This window comes from Molossus molossus, unplaced genomic scaffold (genome assembly GCF_014108415.1).
Source record: "Molossus molossus isolate mMolMol1 unplaced genomic scaffold, mMolMol1.p scaffold_m16_p_19, whole genome shotgun sequence".
Taxonomy (NCBI): Eukaryota; Metazoa; Chordata; class Mammalia; order Chiroptera; family Molossidae; genus Molossus; species Molossus molossus.
In genome coordinates, this window is record NW_023425354.1 from 26,313,645 (window position 1) to 26,334,058 (window position 20,414).

Below are 20,414 nucleotides of genomic sequence, written 5' to 3' on the forward strand. Positions count from 1 at the left end.
GTGTGCGGCGGCCATGCTCCCTCCCGCCCACCCAGGCGTGGCCAGGCGCCAGGGCTGAAGTGTGGGACCCCTGGGGAGCAGCTCCAGCTGCTTCACATGCTCCAACTCACGACAGCCCCCTGGCAGGAAAGATCATCCTCACTTGACAGATGGGGAAACTGAGACACAAAGGTGTTCAGTCACTTGCCCAGGGTCAGCCTAGCTCCAGAACCCTGTTCGCAATCACTCGGCTACACAGCCTATCCTGCAAAGGAGGAGAAACCAGCCCTCTCCCTTCCCAGGAGGCCCTGGTGAGCCGTGAGCCCCGGGAAGGGGTGGGGCTACATTGCCATAGCCCCACAGAGACAGGATGCCGCGTCCACAGAGCCCGTTTGCTCCTCACAGGCACCCATGAGCAGGTGGGGGGCACTGCCATCCAAGACCCAGGGAGGTGAGGCGACTAGATCAAGGTCACATGACAGCTAAGACTCAAGCCCAGCTTTCTTTCAAGGCATCAGAGCTGGGCGTGGTCTTGCTTTGACCCCCAAGGTGGGGGAGCCCAGCCTCCTTGGGACTGAGCAGGCCACTCTTCCCCAGGTTGGGCCACCCCATAAGCCATGGAAGGGACGTGGGACCAGGAAGCCTAGTATGAAGGGAAGAGCAGCACCTGGGCTAGGAGCCAGAGGCCCTGGCTTTTCCTGACTCTCAGTGATCCCCATGGTACCCCAGGAGCTAACCTGGTGTCTTCTGGCTGGAACCTGGCACGATGGAATGCGAGAGGTGCAGCAGCCTGTCCTCCCGTCGCCTCCTCTCCCAAGCTGGCAGAGAGAAGGCTGTGCTCAAACCCTGGCCCCACGTCCCCCGGGGCCTGTTGGGGAGGACCCCTCACAAAGAGTGTGGTGTGCGGGTAGCTCACTGGGTACACCTCAGAGAAAGGACCTCCTGCCTCTGGGGAGCCTCCGGGCCCGCTGGACCAGGGCACATGGCCCCTGCCCTCTCAGAGCCTCCAGTCTGAGGGGGATACAGCTCCTGTGTCCAGTTTCTTGTTAGTCGAGGGGTGGGAAAGTCCACATTTTCTGCCGTCCCCAGTTGGCAGGTACATAGCACTCCACCTGAGTCAGGCTTTTTAGAGAAGGCCGTGGATGTTAGGGGGTCACAGAGGAAGCAAGGTGAGTGTGGCCTTGCGGTCAGATGCTGGAAGAGAGGATGGGGCGGGAAGGGGGACCAACAGGCCTGAGCCTGGGGGGCGTGTTCAACAGAGCAAACTACAGAGCCTCCTGGCTTCGGCTTCCGAAGGACGGCCTTTGGGTTGGGAGTAGCGGGGCCTGGTGACTCCTCTTCCTGAGTTTCTCTTTCCTCTCGGGGTTTCTTCCTTCAGCTCTGCCACTGACATCACACTGGCCCCAGCAGAACATTTCCTTTTAGGCAGTGGCTCAAATGTGAACTGAAACCTCTTCCCATTCTCTTGGCACCGTGGAGACCAGCTGGAACTTATCGGGGCTTTATTAAATAATATTTGTTGAATGAATAAGTACTAAGAGAACAGACGGGTATTAATGTATGATGTCCACAAGGCTTAAAAATAGCCCACCCAGCTCAGAAATTCTGGGTTTCAGAATCTGCTCCTGCCGAGACTGGGCTGGCCTGGGCGCCTTCCTTCTGCCCTCTAAGGGAGGAGCCAGTTGAGGCCCAGCACCAAGGAGGGGGTGTCCTTACTAGTCTCCAGAAGCTACATGGCCCCTCCAAAGCCCACCTAGTCACTCCCTTTCATCCCCACTCTCAGGTGGATGACACCTTGAGGACAGTCCCTGTTTGCAGGGGCAGGGTTTTTCTTTGGTGGGTACACAGGTACCCCTATTTCTTAAGCTAGGACAGTTCGGAAGGAATCAGAACCATACCTGCTCCTGCCTAGTGTCCTGGGCTAGGAGAACTGAGATCTGTGTTTAGACAGTCTGTGCCGGTCTCAGCGTGAGCATAAAACCAACGCTGACAGCTTCAGGCTCAACGCTGACTGCTCCCAGAGGCCTGGCTTGTCCCACTCCACCACTTGGCTGTTGACCAAGCCAGAAGCACGTGCCGCTGGCTGCTCCTTGCTGTTTGTGCCCACCCGGTGGGAGAGATGCCTCCCAGCCCCGAAGTCCCCGAGGGGTGCAAGGAAAGCCAGTACTCTGCCCTGTCAACCATTCCCCTCCTGCCACAGGCCCCCTTCTGCATTGGACTTCCCAAGCTGTGTTGTCGCAGGTAATTAAAGGGTTTTAATTAAATTAGGATCCCATCTGGCTGGGATCAGTCAGGCCCTTAACGAGGATTGTGTGTCACCGATATCAGAATGTGGATGGGGACTCAGATGTGTGGGGGCTAAATTTGGGGACTAGAGGCCTTTCAGACAGGGGTGAAGAATCCTTCTGAGCCCCTCAGCAGCTCCCTGCAATGCAGCAAGCTGCTCCCCCTCCGAACGGAAGCTGTGTGCCTTGATGCTGGAGAGAGGGCGGAGGACCCGCACTTTCCCACGTTCTTGTCTGTGAGTCTATGAAACCTCCGAAGTGCGTCAAGATGCGTGAACACTATCTCCTTTCTACAGGGGAGGACACAGGTCCACAGAAGTGAAGTGCTCAAACACATCCATTGAATCAGGTGGAACTAGATTTCACTGCTGGAAAGGGAGACCCACTAAGATAGAAACTTGATAGAAATTTGAGTTTTCTCTCATGTAAAAGTCTGAAGGTAGGCAACCAAGGGCTGGTACGATATTTCTATCCCACAAATTTTTCAGGGAAAAAGATGTTTCCAGTCATTTCTAGGCTATGGTTCTTATCCTCGTGGCCTAAAATGGCAGCTAGAGCTCCAGCAATCACATACATATTCCAGGCAGCAGGCTGGAAGATGGAACAAAGAAGGACCAAACTGTCTTAAGATTTCTGGAAGTTGCCAAATAACCTTTTTGCTACATCACTACCCACATCTTAGTCACATGGCCATATCTTGGCACAAGGGAGGCAGAGAGATGCATTTATTTCATGCAGCCATGTGCCCAGCTAAAAACTGAGGATTTAATTACTATGCAGACAGGGGGAATGAATATTATGAAACAATTAGCAGTCTCTGCCACATGCATTATGAGCAGAACCCAGGACAAGAACCCAGGTCTCCTACCTCTAGCCTGGACCCTTTCAACGAGCCACCGTAGGAGCAAGGCTGAAGTGAGCATCAACTCAACTCCAGAAACAAAGATGAAGGAGTAACGTTTGCTGAGCAGCTCGTTTAATTTTCCCAACAATGCTCCAAGGGAGGTAGATCCTAGTTTTCACGTAAGGAGGCTCTGGGAGATTATATCATTTGTCCAAGCCACCCAGCTAATAAATTACAGACTCAGGATTGGGACCAAGATATATCTTCCTACAGTGCTCATGTTGCCTGTTCACTGGCAGCCTCTGTGGTTCAGGAAGTGCCAGCTTGTCCCTTGGGACCACCCAGCAAAAGTGGCTCTGAGATGATGAACTGGGAGACTGAACCAGGCAACCAGGCATCCTTCACTCGGATGGTTATCAGGTCAGGCTTTGAGCTTGGCAGGCCAACGGGAAGCGGGGTCCCCTGTGGGACCGGAAGCCAGGCCCCACTGCTGAGTGCCAGGTCTCCTCTGGCATTTGTGCCTTGGTGATGGCAGTATCTGCAGCTCTAGGACTTTGGCATAATTGGCAGGTGCTGCCCCCACCCAATCTTGCCTCTGCCCGGTGGGGCTGGCGGTGCCTCTCCTCGCGCATCACTCCAGCCCCCGGTTCTCCTGAGACTCAGAGTCTTCAGAAGTAACATTTCTCTCTTCCATTCCCAGCCATGACATTGGATCACTTTCTAACACAGAGCAAATGGTTCATTGTATCCTCCCCACGACCCCTACACATATCCACTCGATAATACAGGTCCCTGGTCACCCCACGACCTCTGGCTGCCTCTACCCCCCATACACGCCCTTCCTGAGCATCTGACCCACCCACAGCCTCATGCATCTTTGAGCCATGGCCGTGCCAAAGGAGTCTGCTGCCTGCAAGGTCACCAGCATGCCTGCCAAGGAGGGGGAAGGGGGTGACTCAGTTCCCGCTTGCTCATCCTAGGAAAGGAGAATGAGGGGGGAGGAAGGAGGCAGGAGGGGGGAGGGACCCAGACACCCATTTGCTTTTGCCTCAAGCTTCCCCGGGAGGAAGACTCAGCTTGCTGCTGGATGACCTAATGTGTATTCCCTCCAGTTTGCTTCACAGACTGCTGGGAAGATTCACCCCATGAGGGGTGGGACCGCTGAGGCCCAAACAGAGCCTATGCCAAGTCCAAAGGGCAGCGATGTCCTCCAGGTGTTCTGAGGCTCAAAAAAGAACAAGCTCCTGCTCCCCCCATGTCCACACTGCAGTTCTTGCCCTCAGGGAAACTCCAGTCTGATGAGGAAGGCACGGATCCTGGCCCCAGGGCTCCCTGGTCTGATGGGGAGATACCATGCCACGACCTCAAAGAGCCCCATCCTTGTTCTAGGATGGAGGAGACGAGGACCTGCCCTGGGGCAGCCCCCAGCTGGTCTGGGCAGTTGGAGGAGCAGCAGATTGGTCACCGAAGGGCAGTGGTGGGGGAAGCCAAAGGTGAAGGCAGGACCTAGAGCTGCTCTCCGGGAGAAGACACAAGCTCCTTCCTGAGGACTCTGCTCTCCCAGGGGTGCTTGAATGGTAAGGGGTGGGGTTCATCTCAGCGAACGGGGCCAGGCGCCCAGGGGGATGCCACAGCCATTGCTCACCATGGGGCAGGGGGCAGAGGTTGGTGTCTTTGCAGCCAGAGGCAGTTGGATGGACCCCTCACTCTTGTGAAGACCAACGGGGTGCAGAAAGTATCATGATGGCAAGAATAGTAGGGCCCAGAGGGCGACTCCAAAAGAATTATGATTTTGGAGGAAATCTGTCAGCGAGATCCTAGCTGAGAAGAGCAGCCGCGTGATGGGGAAGCGGAGCAGGACGAGGCGGAAGAGTGTGCGTGCGGCTGAAATGAAGTTATTAAAATGAACCCACCCCCTGCCCAGGCAGGACTCTGTGCCAGGCAAGCCAGCCCTCCAGCTGTTGGCAGCATCTGGCTCTCCACAGGAGGAGAGGAGCCAGAGGGGTGGGTCAGAGTGCCCCCAGGTCCTGCGGCTAGGTCAGCGGGCTAGACAGAGGAGGGCCCCAGGACCACCACTTGCAGCTCCCCCACTCTAGTCCTCCAGTACCCACAGGACTTAGGAGGGGGTCCAGGCTGGTGGGTGGGCATCTGTGGGTGGCACAACCACCCCAAGTCCCCTGCGGCAGAGCCCGGGCCCCCTGGGCCTCTTTGGACACTAAGTAGCTGTCCCCAGGTTGGGAAGGGAGTGGGGGAGTGTCTCAAGTCTCTGCATGGAAGAGACAGCCCCAGAAAACGAGGTGCAGGGACGGGAGTGTGAGCTCCTCACATGCCCTTTCTAGGTCACTTCATACAAGGTGGCTGCTAAGGCCCTGTTCAGCTCTGCTCTGCTCTGCAGTGTGAGGGGGGCCGGTCCGTGCTGAGTGCCGCTGGGCAGGGGAGACAGGCTCGGGGTGGCAAGACCAGAGAGGGCACTGTGATCTGGGAACTGAGGGCCCAGCTCTCCCCTCACTGAGCCCCAAAGGGCCCAGCTAACTCCCAGACCATGTGCCGCCGGCAGCCATCCATTCTGAGGCGCTCCTATGGACTGCGGCAGGGGAACGGCTGCTTTCAAGTACCCATCTGTCCCTGATCCATCCCGGCCTGTTCCTTCACTGAAGGTCATGAGACTGAAAACCCAACACCCCTGGTTCTCTGAAAGGATCCTTCCCAGGAGACCTCCCCAGGAGAAGCAGGTACAAGTCACAGCTGGGAGAGAGCATCAGATGTGTCTCCTCATCCTAGGCAGCAAGAGCCAGACAGGATCTTAGAGGTCATCTGAGTGGTCCTCAGAGTGGGATCCCTGAGCCAACAGCTTTAGCATCTGCCTGGACACTGGTTAGAAAGGGACATTCTTAGGCCCCACCAAACCCACTTGGGAATGGGACCCAGAAATCTGTTTTAACAAACCCTCTTGGTGCTCAGAGGCCTATCCACATTGGAGACCCTCTGGGCTGGCCCAGCGCCTCATTTTATAGGGAAGGAACAGAAAGAGACCCAGAGACAGTGGACTTGTCCAAGACCACAGGGAAAATACTGACAGACCTGGGACCCCCACTGGGCCCACCCAGACGGCAATCCTGAAACGCCCTGTGTCCCATCTCACCGACCAGCTCGCCCTCCCTGAGCTGCCTTGCAGATGCCACCCCCATCAGCTCGCTGAGCTCCTCGAGCCCTGCAGCTCCAGTCTCCAGGACACGTCCTGCCACCATCTGAGAAATGCTGGCCGGCCTGCGGGGCGCCCAGGGCCCTTCCCCCTGCCAAGAATCCAGTGCCCCAGGAAAGCTTTATTCCTTGCTCCAATAACAAGATTCTGCACACAGAAGTTGACAATCAGGTGATTTCACAAGACCCCACCCCACCCCACCCACCCACAGACGGACACCACGGAACAGGTCCAGCACGCCCTCCAGAGTCTGGCCTCGCCCACCCAGCCCCGCAGCCAAGAGGGGAGGCAACATTGCCATCCAGCCCCAATCTGCCAGGCAAGACTGACTACTGAAGGGTGGCTCACTGGACAAGGATGCTCCCCGAGGAGCCAGCAGGGGGTGGGACGAAGGAGGGACACACAGCGCACAGGTGGGCTTCTACATATGGCCTTGGTGCTGGGAGAACCCCGATCACTGTCTCAGCTGCAGGAAGTACCCCATCAGCACGAGGAAGGTGGAGGAGCTCTGGGGAGAAGGAATCTGGGCAAGGGGTGGCCTGGCTAGGGGCAGATGATCTATTTGTCACGACATCAAAGACTCCAAAGTCGCCACTTCAGCCTCAAGCTGAGCTCAGTCCACAGTCCAGGGGCTCAGGGCTGCCCACGGAGCGGGCCTGGAGAGTTCCCCCTGCCTCTGCCCCCCAGTGCTGGCTCCCAGGAGGCCCCATTCAGCCATCCTTCACCACTGCTCGGTGTCCACGCTGACGAAACACCCCTCTCCTTGTTGCTGTCCTGTCTCAGGATGGCAGGGAGGGAGCTAAGATTTTAGGCTCCTCTCCATGACTTTATTGAGGCCACATTGGTCTGCTAGCCCCAGGGGCCTCCTGGACACAGCAGCAGCTTGTCGCTCAGTGGTGACTCCCTGTGAGGCTGTGTGGAGAACCACTCCCCTTCCAGTGCACCTGTGTCCTAGTTGCTCGCTCCACAACCTCAGGATGGGGCCACCGCTTGGGACACCTTCCCCAACATGTGAGACTTGGTCCTGGCTCCACTTGGCATCTCCTTCTCTCCACCCCACTCCCTGCCTGAGGCCCCTCCCCTTCTCTGCCCAGCGTCCAGACAGATGGCCTCCTGTGTGGGCAGGCCTGTCCTTCCAGACCTGGCCTGGCCTCTGTGGCCCGCCCAGGGTCAGCCAGAGGGGTAGTAGGGAGTATCACTGTGGTAGTTGTAATCTGGGCACACCTTCTGGACCAGCCTGTAGTCTGTGCTGTAGAAGGCGATGTAGACGCAGACGACTTTGAAGGGCTGGGAGCAGCTCCAGGTGGCCGAACTCTGAGCATGGTCTCGGGAGCAGGTCTTGGCTGGGTCGTGGGTGCAGAGGGAGGTCCGGCGGCCCCGTTCCACCTTCTCCCACTCCATTCGGCAGTTGAAGATTTTGGAGGCCTTGGCTTCAATGAAGATCTGCTGCTCCTGGTGGAACTCTACGGCTTTACTGGGGGGCACGAGGCTGATGGAGATGTTGCCCTGACCCGTGGCATTGTGCCGGAAGTGGACACTAAAGGTCCCATTCCCATGGTCCACAATCTTCCCTGTGACAAGCAAGTTCAGGGCAACCGTCTTGATGTTGGAGTAGAAGTCACCCCAGCCAAAGATTTTCTTCACCTTGGCTGAAGGTGGGGGGCTGTGGTTCGGGCGGTTGGGGGGCTGCCCTAGGACCCCCCATGCCTCTCCAGGTGGAGCCAGCAGCCCTAGGAGAGTCGAGTTGGTCATGGGGCGGGACTTAGGTGAGATGTGGCCCCGTTTCCGAGGCATCCGGGGCCGGGGCTGGCTCTCATGATCATCATGCTCAGAGTCCTCTGAGCCAGGAGGACCATCTTCCTGGCCACAGATGACCTGTGGAGGGAGTTGAGAGGAGTGTGAGTGCTCTGTCCCCAGAGAACCCAGAAGTTCTGGTCCATTGCTCCGCACTGCCAGCATCATCTCTCTTCCTGTCTCTTCCACTGACTTGGGGCGAGGGGCCCCTGCACACTGCCCACTTATGCTGGGAGTTGGGTGTACACTCTGGCTTGTGTCACGGTCCCATCTCATGTTCTGACATGAAGGTCACACCCCACCCCCACCCCCACCTGCTCTCCTCACTGTCTTGCCTCCGGTCATATTCAAAGTCTAAAAGGATGGAGGAGAAGTGTCTTCAGTGCCAGGGCTCCAGAGGTACGTGGCCCCTACCGGAGTGCCCCATCTGATGGGGGAGACCCAGCTCCTGATGTTGGAAGAGCTACTGTCTGATTTCAGAAGCATAGCTGTGCTAACAGCCCGAAGATGCAGGAGAGGTAGTCCCTGCCTCTGAAATCCCAGCTGACAGGGGAGGCATAGTCTCTGCCCTCAGAGTCCCAAGTCAGATAGAAGAGCTCCACCCCTATGCTGGGAGAGCCCCCCATTCAACAGGAGAGATAGCCCTGGCCGGTTTGGTTCACCGGTTAGAGCGTCAGCCCTTGGTCCAGAGAGATCCGGGTTTGGTTCCCGCTAAAGGGCACGGACCTCCACTGCAGTTTGTCCCCAGCCCCAGTTGGGGTTGTACAGGAGGCAGCCATTTGATGTGTCCCTTTCACATCGATGTTTCTCTCTCTCCCTCCCACTCTATCTGAACAAAAATGGGAAAATGTCCTCAGGTGAGGATAAAAAAACAACAAAAAAACAAAACAAAAACAAAAACAGGAGAGATACAGCCCCTGACTTTTGGGACTTCCTAGTCTGCTGGGTGAGACACCATGCTATCCTAGGACAGTTTCTACCCTCAAAGGCAGTGAGAACCAACAGACAATGGAATAAGAAAACGGAGCCCAGTGACATTCCTCTCAAGTATAAATGCAAGAGGACGAGGGGGAGACCTGGCGTGAATCTCACACTGAGGATGGCCAAGGACGTGGAACGCCTGACACTCCCACAGGGACCGCTGATGATGACATGCCAGAACATTACTTGCACCATGAGGTAGGAGTTATTATTATTCCCGTTTCACAGATGAGGACACCAGCACTCAAAGGTTACATCACTGGAAGGCTCAGCCACATAGGGTCAGTCCTCCCACTCCACCACCACACTCCCAGCCTCACAGACCAGATGTGTCCTTTAATAGAGGTTTTATCTAAGCCCCATCCCCACCCCAAATCTCCTGGACCAGGTCTGGCAACAGATGACACCCCGGGAGGCTTCCTGGAAGAGCTGTGGGAGGACCAGCAGGACAGCCCGACCACGTTCAAGCACCGAACAGCTCTGAAGGGCATCCAGGATAGACAGGCTTCCTGAGGGCAGCCGCCGGCTGTGTGTCTGCTCAGCTTTGCCCAGACCACTCACCCTATGTGTCTAAGTTACCAGCACGAGGGGCACCAGTTCACAGCTGGGTGGCATCTGGATTTGCTGGCGTCCCTGGGGTGAGGACGGGGGATGCCTGAGGACTAGGGTCTGGAGGGCTCCAAAGGGGCTTGGGGGCTTGGTGCCCCCTGTTCTGGCCCTGGTCATGCCCGCGGAAGTGTGCAGTGGTCCTGTCTGCAGGCGCTAGGGGTAGGGTAGGGCAGCAGGAGGGGAGGTTCCTGGGTGCTGGACTGGAGGCTGCAGACCTGCGTGCACTTGGCCCGAAGGATCACAGCTGCCTGGGTGGAGGCTGGGGAGAAGGGCCGCAGGTGGGATGCGAGCGGAGAAGGGTTCTTCCGCACAGTGAACGGCAGAGGATTATTGTTTTGAGGAAAGGGGCAGATCCAGATGTGGGGCTGAAGCTCCTCCACGCCAGGAAAGGGGGTGGGGCGCGGACGGCGGGCATTGGGTCGGTGGGGAGTTAAGCCTGGGCTGGGGCCTGGAGTGGGGTTCCCCGGTGTCCTGGGCCCCCAGGCTGCCGCGAGCGAGAGCATGGGGAGCGGGCTCTGGGCGCCCGCCTCGCTGCTGCGAGCGCTCGGGGCGGGAGCCGCCTGCCCAGGTCCTGTGGGGCTCGGGCTGCGCGCAGCCGGGAGAGGAGAGGAAAACAACAGGCGGGGAGGGCGGGAGCAGGAGGGAGCGGGAGCAAGGGACGCGGGGGCCGACCCCGCCTGGACCAGCTCCGCGCGCTGGGGGACCCACAGCCCGGGGCTCTCTGGGTCCCCGAGATCAGGATGAAGCCCGAGCCCCCGGACCTGGCGGGTCACAAGCTCTACAACCCATCCTCACTGCCCCTCCAAGCGACACGGGCGCCTAGCAGGGGTCGGGTGACCCTTGGCGGCCCGGCTGCCAGCCTTCCCCTCCCGCTGGTCGCACCTCCCGCCCGCAGCGGCCGAATGGGTGGGCCAGCCAAGCACCCGCTCCCCGCCCCTATTAACGCTTCCTGTGCCTTCTTCGGCCTCGGACCCGCCCTCTCCCCCCAGCCTCCAGGCGTTCCCTCCATCCCGGGGATGTTGGGGGGAAGGGAGAAAGTTTCCGGGCTCGGAAGCTTCCCGCGCTCTCCCCCAGTCCTCTGAGCCCCTGCCCCCCGCGCAGCTCCCCACGGACCACTCACCAGATAGAGGCTGCCCTGCACTAGGAACACGAAGCAGCAGCGAGTCAGTTGCATCCTCCTCCTTTGCTCTCGTGCCCCTTTCTCGCCTCTTTTCCTCTCGGGGTCCCAGGCCCCTGCCTCGCCCCTGCTCTTTTCAGGCGCGCCGTCCCATGCTCCGGTGGCCGGGGACTCGCGGCCCTGGCTTCTGCCAGTCACCTGGGACCGACCCCGCCCCCTTTGGTCCAGCTGTGCAGCCGCCGCCCCCTTTCCCTGGTCCCGCTGAGCGCCTCACGGTCCCCTCTCGAGGTCCCAGATGTGCGCCTCGAGCGCCTCGAGGGGCCCCAGCTGCACGGTGGCTCTGCCGCTCTGGATCTGCGCTCGGCGCCCCCTTCAGTTCCAGCGGCGCCGCTCTCGCCCAGATGTGATGGGGACCCGCGCGCGCGCCCGTCCCTAGTGCTAATTCCCCGGACCAGACGGCCCCTCCCGCCCCGCCGGGGCGCGCCCCCTGGCGGACGCCCCTGGCTGCGCCGAACCCGGCTGCCGCTCCCCGCGCTGTACCCGCCAGACTGGAGCGCTCCAGGCGCCCAGGCGGCTCCCGCTTCCTCGTCCCTCCTACAGGCGGCGGCAGGTACGGTGAGCTGCCCCCCCACCCCCCATACCTCCGGAGTTAACTCTTACCCTGCCGGCCCGCAGGCCGGGGGAGGGGGGGGGGCGGGCAGAGAGGCAGCAGGAGGGTGGTGGCCCGGAGTTAGGGACCCTACCTTCCCCATCCCTCTAGCAGGACATTAGGCATCTGCTGCTCTGTCCTCAACCCCAAGAGACCTGGAATTTGGAAAGATCATTTTTTCCAAACCCATTCCAGCAACCAAAACAAAACAACTTCCTTATTGCAACCTCTCCCCAAAGTCGAAAGTCCACCTTCTGTCTGCAAGTCCAGCTTCTGTGCTGAAGGAAGTTCTTCTGGGTGTCTAGCCTGTACTCCTTTTGTTATAATGTCAGTTCCTTTCCTCTTTTACTTTACTCCGAGGGGTTGGTATAACTGTTCTCCACCGCCCCCCAGCACACACAGACACACACTCACTTTTGGCTAAAGCCCAGTGCTGAAAACGCTGCTAAGGGTCAGGCTAGATTCTGGGGCTGGGTCAGGGGTAAGCCTCCTGAGAAGCTGGGTAGTGATGTGGGCAAGGACTCCGTGGAGGCTGTTCCTCTGTTCTTCACTCCTTATTAACCCTGTGACCCAGGCAGTCACTAGGCTGGGACATGGGTCTCCTATTTCAGCGGGTCCCTGGTTACCTCTGGTCTCTACAAACTTCCAGGGCAAGAAGGAAGAACAGGACCCTGATATGAGATTCCCAAAGGTGGGACCCTTCTCTACCCCCGCTAATCTCCGTATTTCCTTCCTGGAATCTAGGGCCCCTTTAGTCCTTAGAAAAAGCAAACGTCAGGTCCTAGCACCCTTTGAAGGCTGTGAGGGCAAGGAAGTACCCCCGCATTTGGAGTGGCCCTAATCTGGGCTGGGCCCATGGGGTCGGATCGGTGGGCACTCTACTCTGTGGCCCTCGAATACCAGCTTGGTCTCTAGCTGCAACCCCCAGCAGGCACCTAGCCTCCTCCCCCACCATCTGCCAGGCGGGTGCGCTGAGAATGCAGATGAATCTTAATGCCAGCCTGGGCCAAATGCAATGAGGGAGACAGCTTTTGCAGAACCCAGACAGGACCACAGAGCCCCCTGCATTCCTCAGGTACCCTGGGCAGTACCAGGTGCAGCAGTCCTTCCCTAGTGGGAGTGTGCATGTCTAGTTAAAGACCCCAAAAGCCAGGGGCGGAAGGAACAGCTAAATCCTTGTCGGCCTCAGAGCCTCTGGTCCGGCTGGGAGGAAGAAGCTGTCGGCCTGAGCGTGGGCAGCTGGTTCCGGCGCACAGCTAAGCAGAGGCATAGCTGGGCCCACTCCTTGTACGTCTCCAGAAGGCCCTGCCCCCAGGAGAGCAGTGTGGGCCAGAAGAAAGAGAACAGCTTTGCAGGCCAGACAGCTCCGGATTCCATTCCAGGTTCAGCTGTGTGACCTTGGGCAGGTTGCTTTGGTTCTCTGATGCCAGTTTCCTGATCTGTTGTTGCAAGAACTAAATGAGACGAGATGTACAAACAAAGCGCGGGCACAATGGCTGGCAGGCAGTCGTGGGAGTGCAATAAAGGGAAGTTCTTGCTTTTCTACTTCCCACACATTTACTGTCTGTCGCTCCTGCCAGGCTTGCCCTCACTGCTCTCTTGGCCATGCCTGGCTCTCACTTCCTTCAAGTTGCCCCTCAGCATTCATCCATCAACCACTAACCAAGCCTGTCCTCAGAGTCAGGCACCAGGCCAGGGGCTGGGATAGAGATGAATGGGACACCATCCCTGCCTTCAAGGATCTCACTGGCTAGTGCGGAACCGAGACATGGAAATCAATGATTATAACTCAGTGTGGTGAGTGGACTAACAGATTTCTGTACCAGGCATTGTGGATACACCAAGGATGGTAACAGGAGCAGGGTGGGTCAGGGATGGCTTCCTGGAGGAGGTGATGCACAGTTGTGAGGAGGAATCAGCCAGGCTAGGACTATTCCTGGCAGGGGACACTGACTGGTCAAAGGTCTGGACGTCAGAAGCAGAAGCAGTTTGCTGCTACTGGAGCAGAGAGAAGAGGAAGCTGGGGCCGAAGGCTGGGGCCAGCTGATGGAGGGTCTTATGTGTCAGGTCAAGGGTTTAGGACTACTGTTTATTAGGATTTTTTGAAGGGTTCTAATAAGGGGGCTTGTGATCATAGTCAGATTTGCATTTTAGAAAGCTTTTGGAGAATTCACCGGAAAGAGGAGAGACTAGAGGGAGGAAACCAGTTAGGAGATAAATACAATGGTCTGGGGTGAGGGGTTGGAAAGGCCAAACCATCTTTAGGAGGTAAAATAATCAGGATCTGGTTGTTGCTGAGATGAGGGAGGAAGGGAGGAAGAGAGTCGGGTGTGATACCCACGTTTCTAGCTTGGGCGACAGGCGGGTGCTTGCTGAGATGGGCACCGCAGGTGAGGAAAGGAGGGTGGGTTCTGGAGAGAGGGTGGCAGGGTCAACTTTGGCCATGTCAGGTCTGGGTGCTGTCAGCCACTCCAGGGCAGAAGAAAGTCTAGCCTTGGGTGCTCAGGGTGTGGATATGCAGGAGCAAGGGGCTTGGATGGGGGAGCCCCAGGCTCTGTAGCATTTAAGGGGTGAGCTAAGGAAGAACAACTCCCAAAAGATCCCTGGGCAGGAACAGGCCGTCAGGGGCAAGGAGGGCAGGTGGGTTGAGGGGGCTCTCCCATTTAAGTGTACCAAGTAGAGCCCGGCGGGGTGGCTCAGTGGTTGAGCGTCGACCCATGCATCGAGAGGTCTCTGGTTTGATTCCTGGTTGGTCGGGACACATGCCCATGTCGTGGGCCAAATTCCCAGTGGGGGGCATGTAGGAGGCGGCCAATCGATGTTCTCTTTCATCCATCTTTCTAGCTCTCTCTCGCTCTCCCTCTAAAATCAATCAATAAAAAAAACAACCACACACTCACAAAAGTGTACCATGTAGAGTGGGAGTTATTGCACACACAGATTCTAGGGCCCCACCCCAGGGCACCTTAGTCAGTAGAAGAGCCCAGAACCATGTATTTTTATAAGCCTTTGTCCCATCCCAGGTGATGTTGATGGAGGAGGCCTCTGGACTTTTCATTTTGATGAACTGGTGTGTGGGGAGCATCAGGAAAGAGGGAATGAGAAGCAGCTCAAAAGAGCAGAGTGGCCTGGAAAGGTAGAGACAGAACAGAGAACACAGTGTGGCTGAGACTCCTCCAGCAACTGTACCCAATCTCAGTCCCTCCAGCTGCTCCGAGGGTGGGAAAACAGAGCACAGCTGTGCTGGAGGTAAATCCAGGCAGGTCCATTCAGGCTCACCTCTCTGTGTCCCCCAACTCCCTCCCCTGCACCCTGCAGCAGATGCTTCACGAACCGATGGGACTCAGTGCACCAGTCCCACCCCTCAGCCCACCCCCAGCCTCCTCAGCACCCATTTGCACCCTGGGTGTGGACTGGCTGAGCATTTGCTTAGCATTTCAGATGCCTTCACCTGCTTCAGTCTCACCCTTAGAAGAATCCTCCCCCTCCCCCCACTCTTTGCCTCTCCAGTGCCTCCAGTGCCGCGGGAAAGAAAACAACACAGTAGGTGCTTATTTAATGAATGGAAAATGGAGTTCCTGATGGTCTGAAAGGTAGAGAGTGGATGCCCTTGAGCCAGCTGGAGCAGCGAAGTCCAGGGGGAGAGGTGGGAGTAGGTCATTTTTGTTAATAGCCATTCATGTTTACCTGCAATCTGCAATTTTAAAGTGTTACTGTAGAGTGTTATGCAGAGGGGACCAGCAGAGCCCAGAGGGAAACCCTAATTCAAATAGGGGCCAAGGACGAATCCCAGAGAAATTATCTTGTGATATGTGGATCGGCCCAGATGGGAGGGGAAGGAAAGAACCTTCCAGACAGGAAGCAATTCATACAAAGGCTAGAGATGAAAGCAAGCCTGGGAATGGGGTTCTGATGAGGACGAGATGTAAGGATCATTTGTTCCACAAATAGTTATCAGGTGTCTACTTTTATGTCGGTCCCGGGCTGGGTGTGGGGGTACACCTGCGAACAAAGAGGCTGCAGTACTTGTTCGCATGAAGAACTGGGGCTTTGAGAGAGGCGGAAATTAAACAGCTAAGCACAAGAAAACACAGACTCGGAGGTGTTGGCAAGTGGTATGAAGGAAGAACAGCAAGTTCTGAGCCTGAGAAACCAAGGAGGGTCCTAATTTACCCGGAACGAGTCCGGGAAAAGTCTCAGAGAAGTGACACCTCAGCTGAGATCTGAAGGAGGCTACAGAGCCGAGGGAGGGGCCTTCCTGGCGGAGGGCACAGTGCTTGCTAAGACCCCAGACTAGGAAGACGGCAGTGCTTTGGAAGAGGTGAAGGAACTGAGTATAGTGAAGGAGGTGGGGTGGAGGGTGAGATAGAGAGCCAAAGAGGTGGTTGGGGAGTGGATCTAGGGCTTTATGGATCTAGTTAAGATTTGGGGTTTCATCCTGAGATTAAGGTGTTTTTCTTTTTTCAAGTTTCAAACAGGGGTCAGATTTACACTGTAGAACAATCGCTATAAAGATCACCCAGGCTGAAGTGTGGAGGGTACATTTGAGAGGGTGGGTGAGAGTGGCGGCGGGGGTTCCGGTGGCCTGAATTAGGGCAGAAACCATCGGGATGGGAGGAGGCAATGACCTTGAAGGATGTTTAAGGGGTGGAATGGAGAGGGGTTGACTCCAGGATACAGTACTGAGTTGTCCAAGATGACCTCCAGCTTTCTGGCCTGCGGACACAGGACAAAGAACAGGTTTGCAGGGGAGAGGCAGCACCCCATCCTGACGGGTGGAGTGTAGGTGGTTCAGGCAGCCCAGGTGCATAGCTGAATGGCTGGGTGCAGAGTGCAGTTCTGACTGCAGGCCAGACTGGAAGGTATATGGACCTCAAGGATCATCAGAGGTGAAAATGTGAAGAGCTTGCAAAGGACCCATCTTTTGAGGGTGCAAGATGGGGCTGCTAGGGCCAGTCATGTAGAAAGGAGTGAGGGGAGAGAGGAGGCATGGGGAGGGGGCAAGGGAGCGAAGGAAGCAGAGGGGAGACCCCTGGACTGAAGGTCCAGAAGGAAGCTGCCCACTAACATCCTGAACTGTGCACACCTCAGGCTTTGGGAGGTCGTGTGTCCGTGCCTCTGCCCCTCACAGGAGTCACCAGCAGGAGGGACCTGCCTACAAGGTTCCCACCCGTGTTCTTGTAGAGTGGGAAGGGTGAGGACGTGGGATCCAACAGCCCTGGATTGGGAATCTGCTTCTGAGATCTGCCTTCTGGGTGCTCTTGGGTGAGTCATCTTTGGGCCTCAGCTTCCCTGTCTGTAAAGGGGGGTCATACTGCTCATCTCAGGGCAAGGACGTGCTAAATGTGAGAGCGTCTGGCTCTCTACTGGGCACACAGTACCACCTGGTCTTTTGTCTGAACTGTGCTGGTAGAAAGGGCTTTAAACAGTGACACAGAACAAAAAAGTCTGGTCGTGCTCCTTCCTGCTACATTTTAGGTTGCCTCGCAGGTGAGAAGCAAGGGGCGAGAAAGCAGGGCCTGAGCTGGGCCACCAGACTGCAGGGGACCTGGCAAGAGGCTGATACCTGGCCTGGAGCCGACACCCGGCCTGTCCGTCACCAGTCGGCTGTGCCCAGGTCGCTGTGATCAACGCCAACTCCCACAGGGGGCGGTGGAGAGGCGCTCGGGCGTGGCACGTTGGAAGCTAGTGGGTTTCGTGCGCCACCTGGTGAGCACTTGGGGCGCCTCCTGCAGGCGCTTTGCTGGAGCCAGGAGGAGAGGCGGAACCCACCGCAGCGCGGTCCCCCAGAGTCTGCCGGGGCTCAGATCCTCTCCACTCTCCCGGCGCTGAGGCGCTTAGTAAAGATTCCTTAAAATAACGAATGGCTCTGGAGCCAGGTCTCCAGGGTCATAATCCTGGATTTGCCAGTGTCTTGGGCAAATTACTTCACCTCTCTGTGCCTCAGTTTCTTCATGGGGATAATAAAAGTATCCCCGTAGAAGGTTGTTGAGAACAGCCTCTGGTACATAGTAAGTGCTCAGTAAACTCTGTTAGCGTTGCCACTCATTCAACCACAGATCTCAAACGTCAGGGGCTTGTGGGGAGCAGCTCTGTAGTGCAAATAGCCTCGGCTGGGAGGGGGATAGGAGGGTGCCTGCAAACCGGGGCGCAGAAACAAGCCTTGGGTCCGTTATTTGTAAAGCGAGTCAATATAACACATGTCGTGAGACGTTCCGCTTCCTCTTCTCTGAAGGGGGGCAGGATGGGCATAGAGGCAGGGACCCCAGGGTCCGCAAGTTGTCCCGCACCCCTGGCTCTCGGGTTTACCTTGTGAGACCCGTCCACGTAGGCCCGAATCCAGGGGCTTGCGCCCCTCTGAACCCCCAGTGGACATTGGGGCTAAAGCCCCAAGTGGCAACCACCTCCAAGAGGTCCAACTTTCCCTCCCGGAGCGTCCCGGTCTCCGTCTCCACGCCGCCGGCTTCTTTCTCTGGTGACTGTGCCCGGCTGCGCCTTCCATTTCCAGGCGGATGGTGACACCTGGCGGCAGAGGGAAGCACAACCGCGACCTCCACCCCTCGAAGAACCCCTTCTGAGAAGCCCTTCACAACCTGTGGGAGGGGGGAGGGGGGAGGGGGGAGGGAGGGAGCAGACACATCAGGGGAATCCGGGAGGTAGAAGGGATTCCTAGAGGCACCTTGACCTGGGCTTGTGTTGGGGAGATGGAATCTAGGCTCTTACACCTAAATCAGACTAAAGATGGAGCAGGGGGGAGTCAAGGCCCACTGAGGAGGGGCCAGGGTTTGGGGTGTAGACAGATGACATACCAGGGAGTTAAGGAGGAAGACCTCACTAGTTTTCTCCCTCCACCCCATTTGGGGTCATGGCTGTTTCACTTTGATGCCCCAGCTCCCTCCACCCCAGGATTTCAATGGGGACAATGTAGGGCAGTACATGGGGAGAAATGAGCCTGGGGATGGCCACAGTCTCAGTCCTGGCTGCTCCCAGGAGGGTCATCTGCAACCACAGAGGCCTAGAGCCCAGCAGAAGACGCGGAGAAGCAGCAGGAAGGACACCACCTGGAAATGCTTTTCTGACCCTTGTTCCGCCTGGACCACCATGGAATTACGGCTGCCCGCACCTGCTGCCAACTCAGCACCCACCCACTCCAGGACCCCTTGCAGGCTGGTGGGGGCCTCACCTTAACCTACTGATTCTTCAACGCTAGGCCTAAAGTCGGCCACCTCCAAACAGGATTCCACGGACTCCGCCAGCTCAGGGTACACAAAATGTACTCGGCACATTCTGCCCCGTAGACCTGTGGTCTCCCAGCTTCCCCACTCCAGGAAGAGCCCACCTTCCACCTCATTAGAATCCTGGTGGCAGCCTTGCCTCTGGCCTCGTCCCCCATACCCAGTTATATCTGCTCCATCTCACTGCAGGCTTCAGGACCCCATCCTTGTCACTGGGACCACAGCAGTCCTGCACTGCTCTCTCCCAGCTGTCCCTGCACATCCCACAGCCAGAGGGAGACCGATGTCTAGGATGCAAACTAGATGGTGTCCCTGTCCTGTTTCAAATCCTTAGAAGGCTTCCTGTGGCCCCAAACTTGCCAAGATGTACTGACAGCACTCACTGAATGTTAGCCAAATTCTCATTTATTGCGTCACCCAATGAGGTAGGTTCTATTGTTGCCACATTTTACCGATGAGAGAATGGAGGCCTCTAGAGACAAGATGACTTCCCCAGAGACCACAGCTAATACTCTTCAGAGCTGAGGCTTGAACCCAGCAGGCCAGGCTTCCCGAGCCCATGCTTTTAGCCACTGCACCAGCGTATCCTGAAGTGAGGTATTTGTTGTGTTGGCTGGGAGATTCCTTTTATTATTACAGATGAACAATTTTAATTTGTATGAAAATATGTTTCTTTTGAGGCTTGTCTATTCTCTTTGATTTCTAGCAAGGGGTACTGATTTCCCATTTATGGAAGTGACATGCATCCCTTTAAGTTGAATTTATTTTAGGGAAAAAAGTAGCTACTTGAAAGAAAAGTGGTAAGATGATAACACAGGTGGAATGTAGATATGGAGAAATGACTGTTGACACACTCTCCGCAGCATACTGCTTCTTAGGAGAAAGTTCAACGTCTTCATGGTGATTACAAGAGCTCTGGTTCTGCTTACCTTGCTGGCCGGCCTCTCGTTTTCCCTTGCCTTCTCCTTTGCTGTGGCCTCTGAAACATTTGCAGCTCCCAAAACACACCAGGCTTTGCCTTGCCTCTGTGCTTTGGACATGCTGTACTCTCCACCCAACCTCCCCGTTCTTCTTGGCTGTCTGGCGAACATCTGCTCACCACTGGTGACTTCATCCAGCTCAGGCATCATTTCCTTGACACTTTCCTGAAATGGACCACTCCTAACATTGTACCCCCAGAGACACCTGACCTCACATTATTGCACTTTGTTCTTCTTTCTTTCCTCCCCAGAGGACAGGGACAGTCTCCCCCGGTCCTGCACCTGACACCCAGGAGGAGGTCAGTAGATGTGTGGGCAGTGAATGAATTCCATGGGGGAGGGCAGGAAGTGGAAAGGCCAAGTCCAGCGGAGGAATGGGCAGGTGGTTACAGCCTTCAAGGAGAAGGTGGGTGTGGACTTCTGAGCTGGATGTTGATGACAGCATGGGGAACTGGGGAAGAGGGTCTCACAGAAGCAGATCCAAGGATCTACACGGGAGTTTATTATCTGTCAAACAGAAGTGCCAATTGAGGGGGATGATTGCTTTATTTGATAAACCATGCTGTCATCTTGGTGATCCATCTGGAAGAAAAGAAAGCCAAATTCTCCCCTTCCACATGCCAAAACAGGTCCCAGATGGATTAACAATGTAAAGTAATATAAAAACTAAAAATAGTAGAAGAAAATTTAGAAGAATAATTCTTTAATCTAAAGGGACAGGAAACCCAGAAACCATAAA

The 20,414-nt window shown here is 56.5% G+C and overlaps 1 protein-coding gene across 1 annotated transcript; it reads right to left on the reverse strand.

Moving 5' to 3' along the window:
• Positions 1–7,031: 7,031 nt before the first annotated feature.
• NXPH3 (neurexophilin 3) lies at positions 7,032–10,868 on the reverse strand. The gene is made up of 2 exons (XM_036269332.1): positions 10,815–10,868; positions 7,032–8,185 (listed from the first exon to the last, which is right to left on the reverse strand). Exons 1-2 carry the CDS (start codon positions 10,866–10,868, stop codon positions 7,481–7,483), a joined length of 759 nt encoding a protein of 252 aa, XP_036125225.1. The 3' UTR covers positions 7,032–7,480.
• Positions 10,869–20,414: the final 9,546 nt, after the last annotated feature.

Bases quoted from the DNA above. Each gene is read 5' to 3' on its own strand.
- NXPH3 (XM_036269332.1), bottom strand. From the start codon at position 10,868: ATGCAACTGACTCGCTGCTGCTTCGTGTTCCTAGTGCAGGGCAGCCTC. The intron at 8,186-10,814 runs GTGAGTGGTCCG...CTCCCTCCACAG, and splicing joins TGCAGGGCAGCCTCTATCTG to GTCATCTGTGGCCAGGAAGA.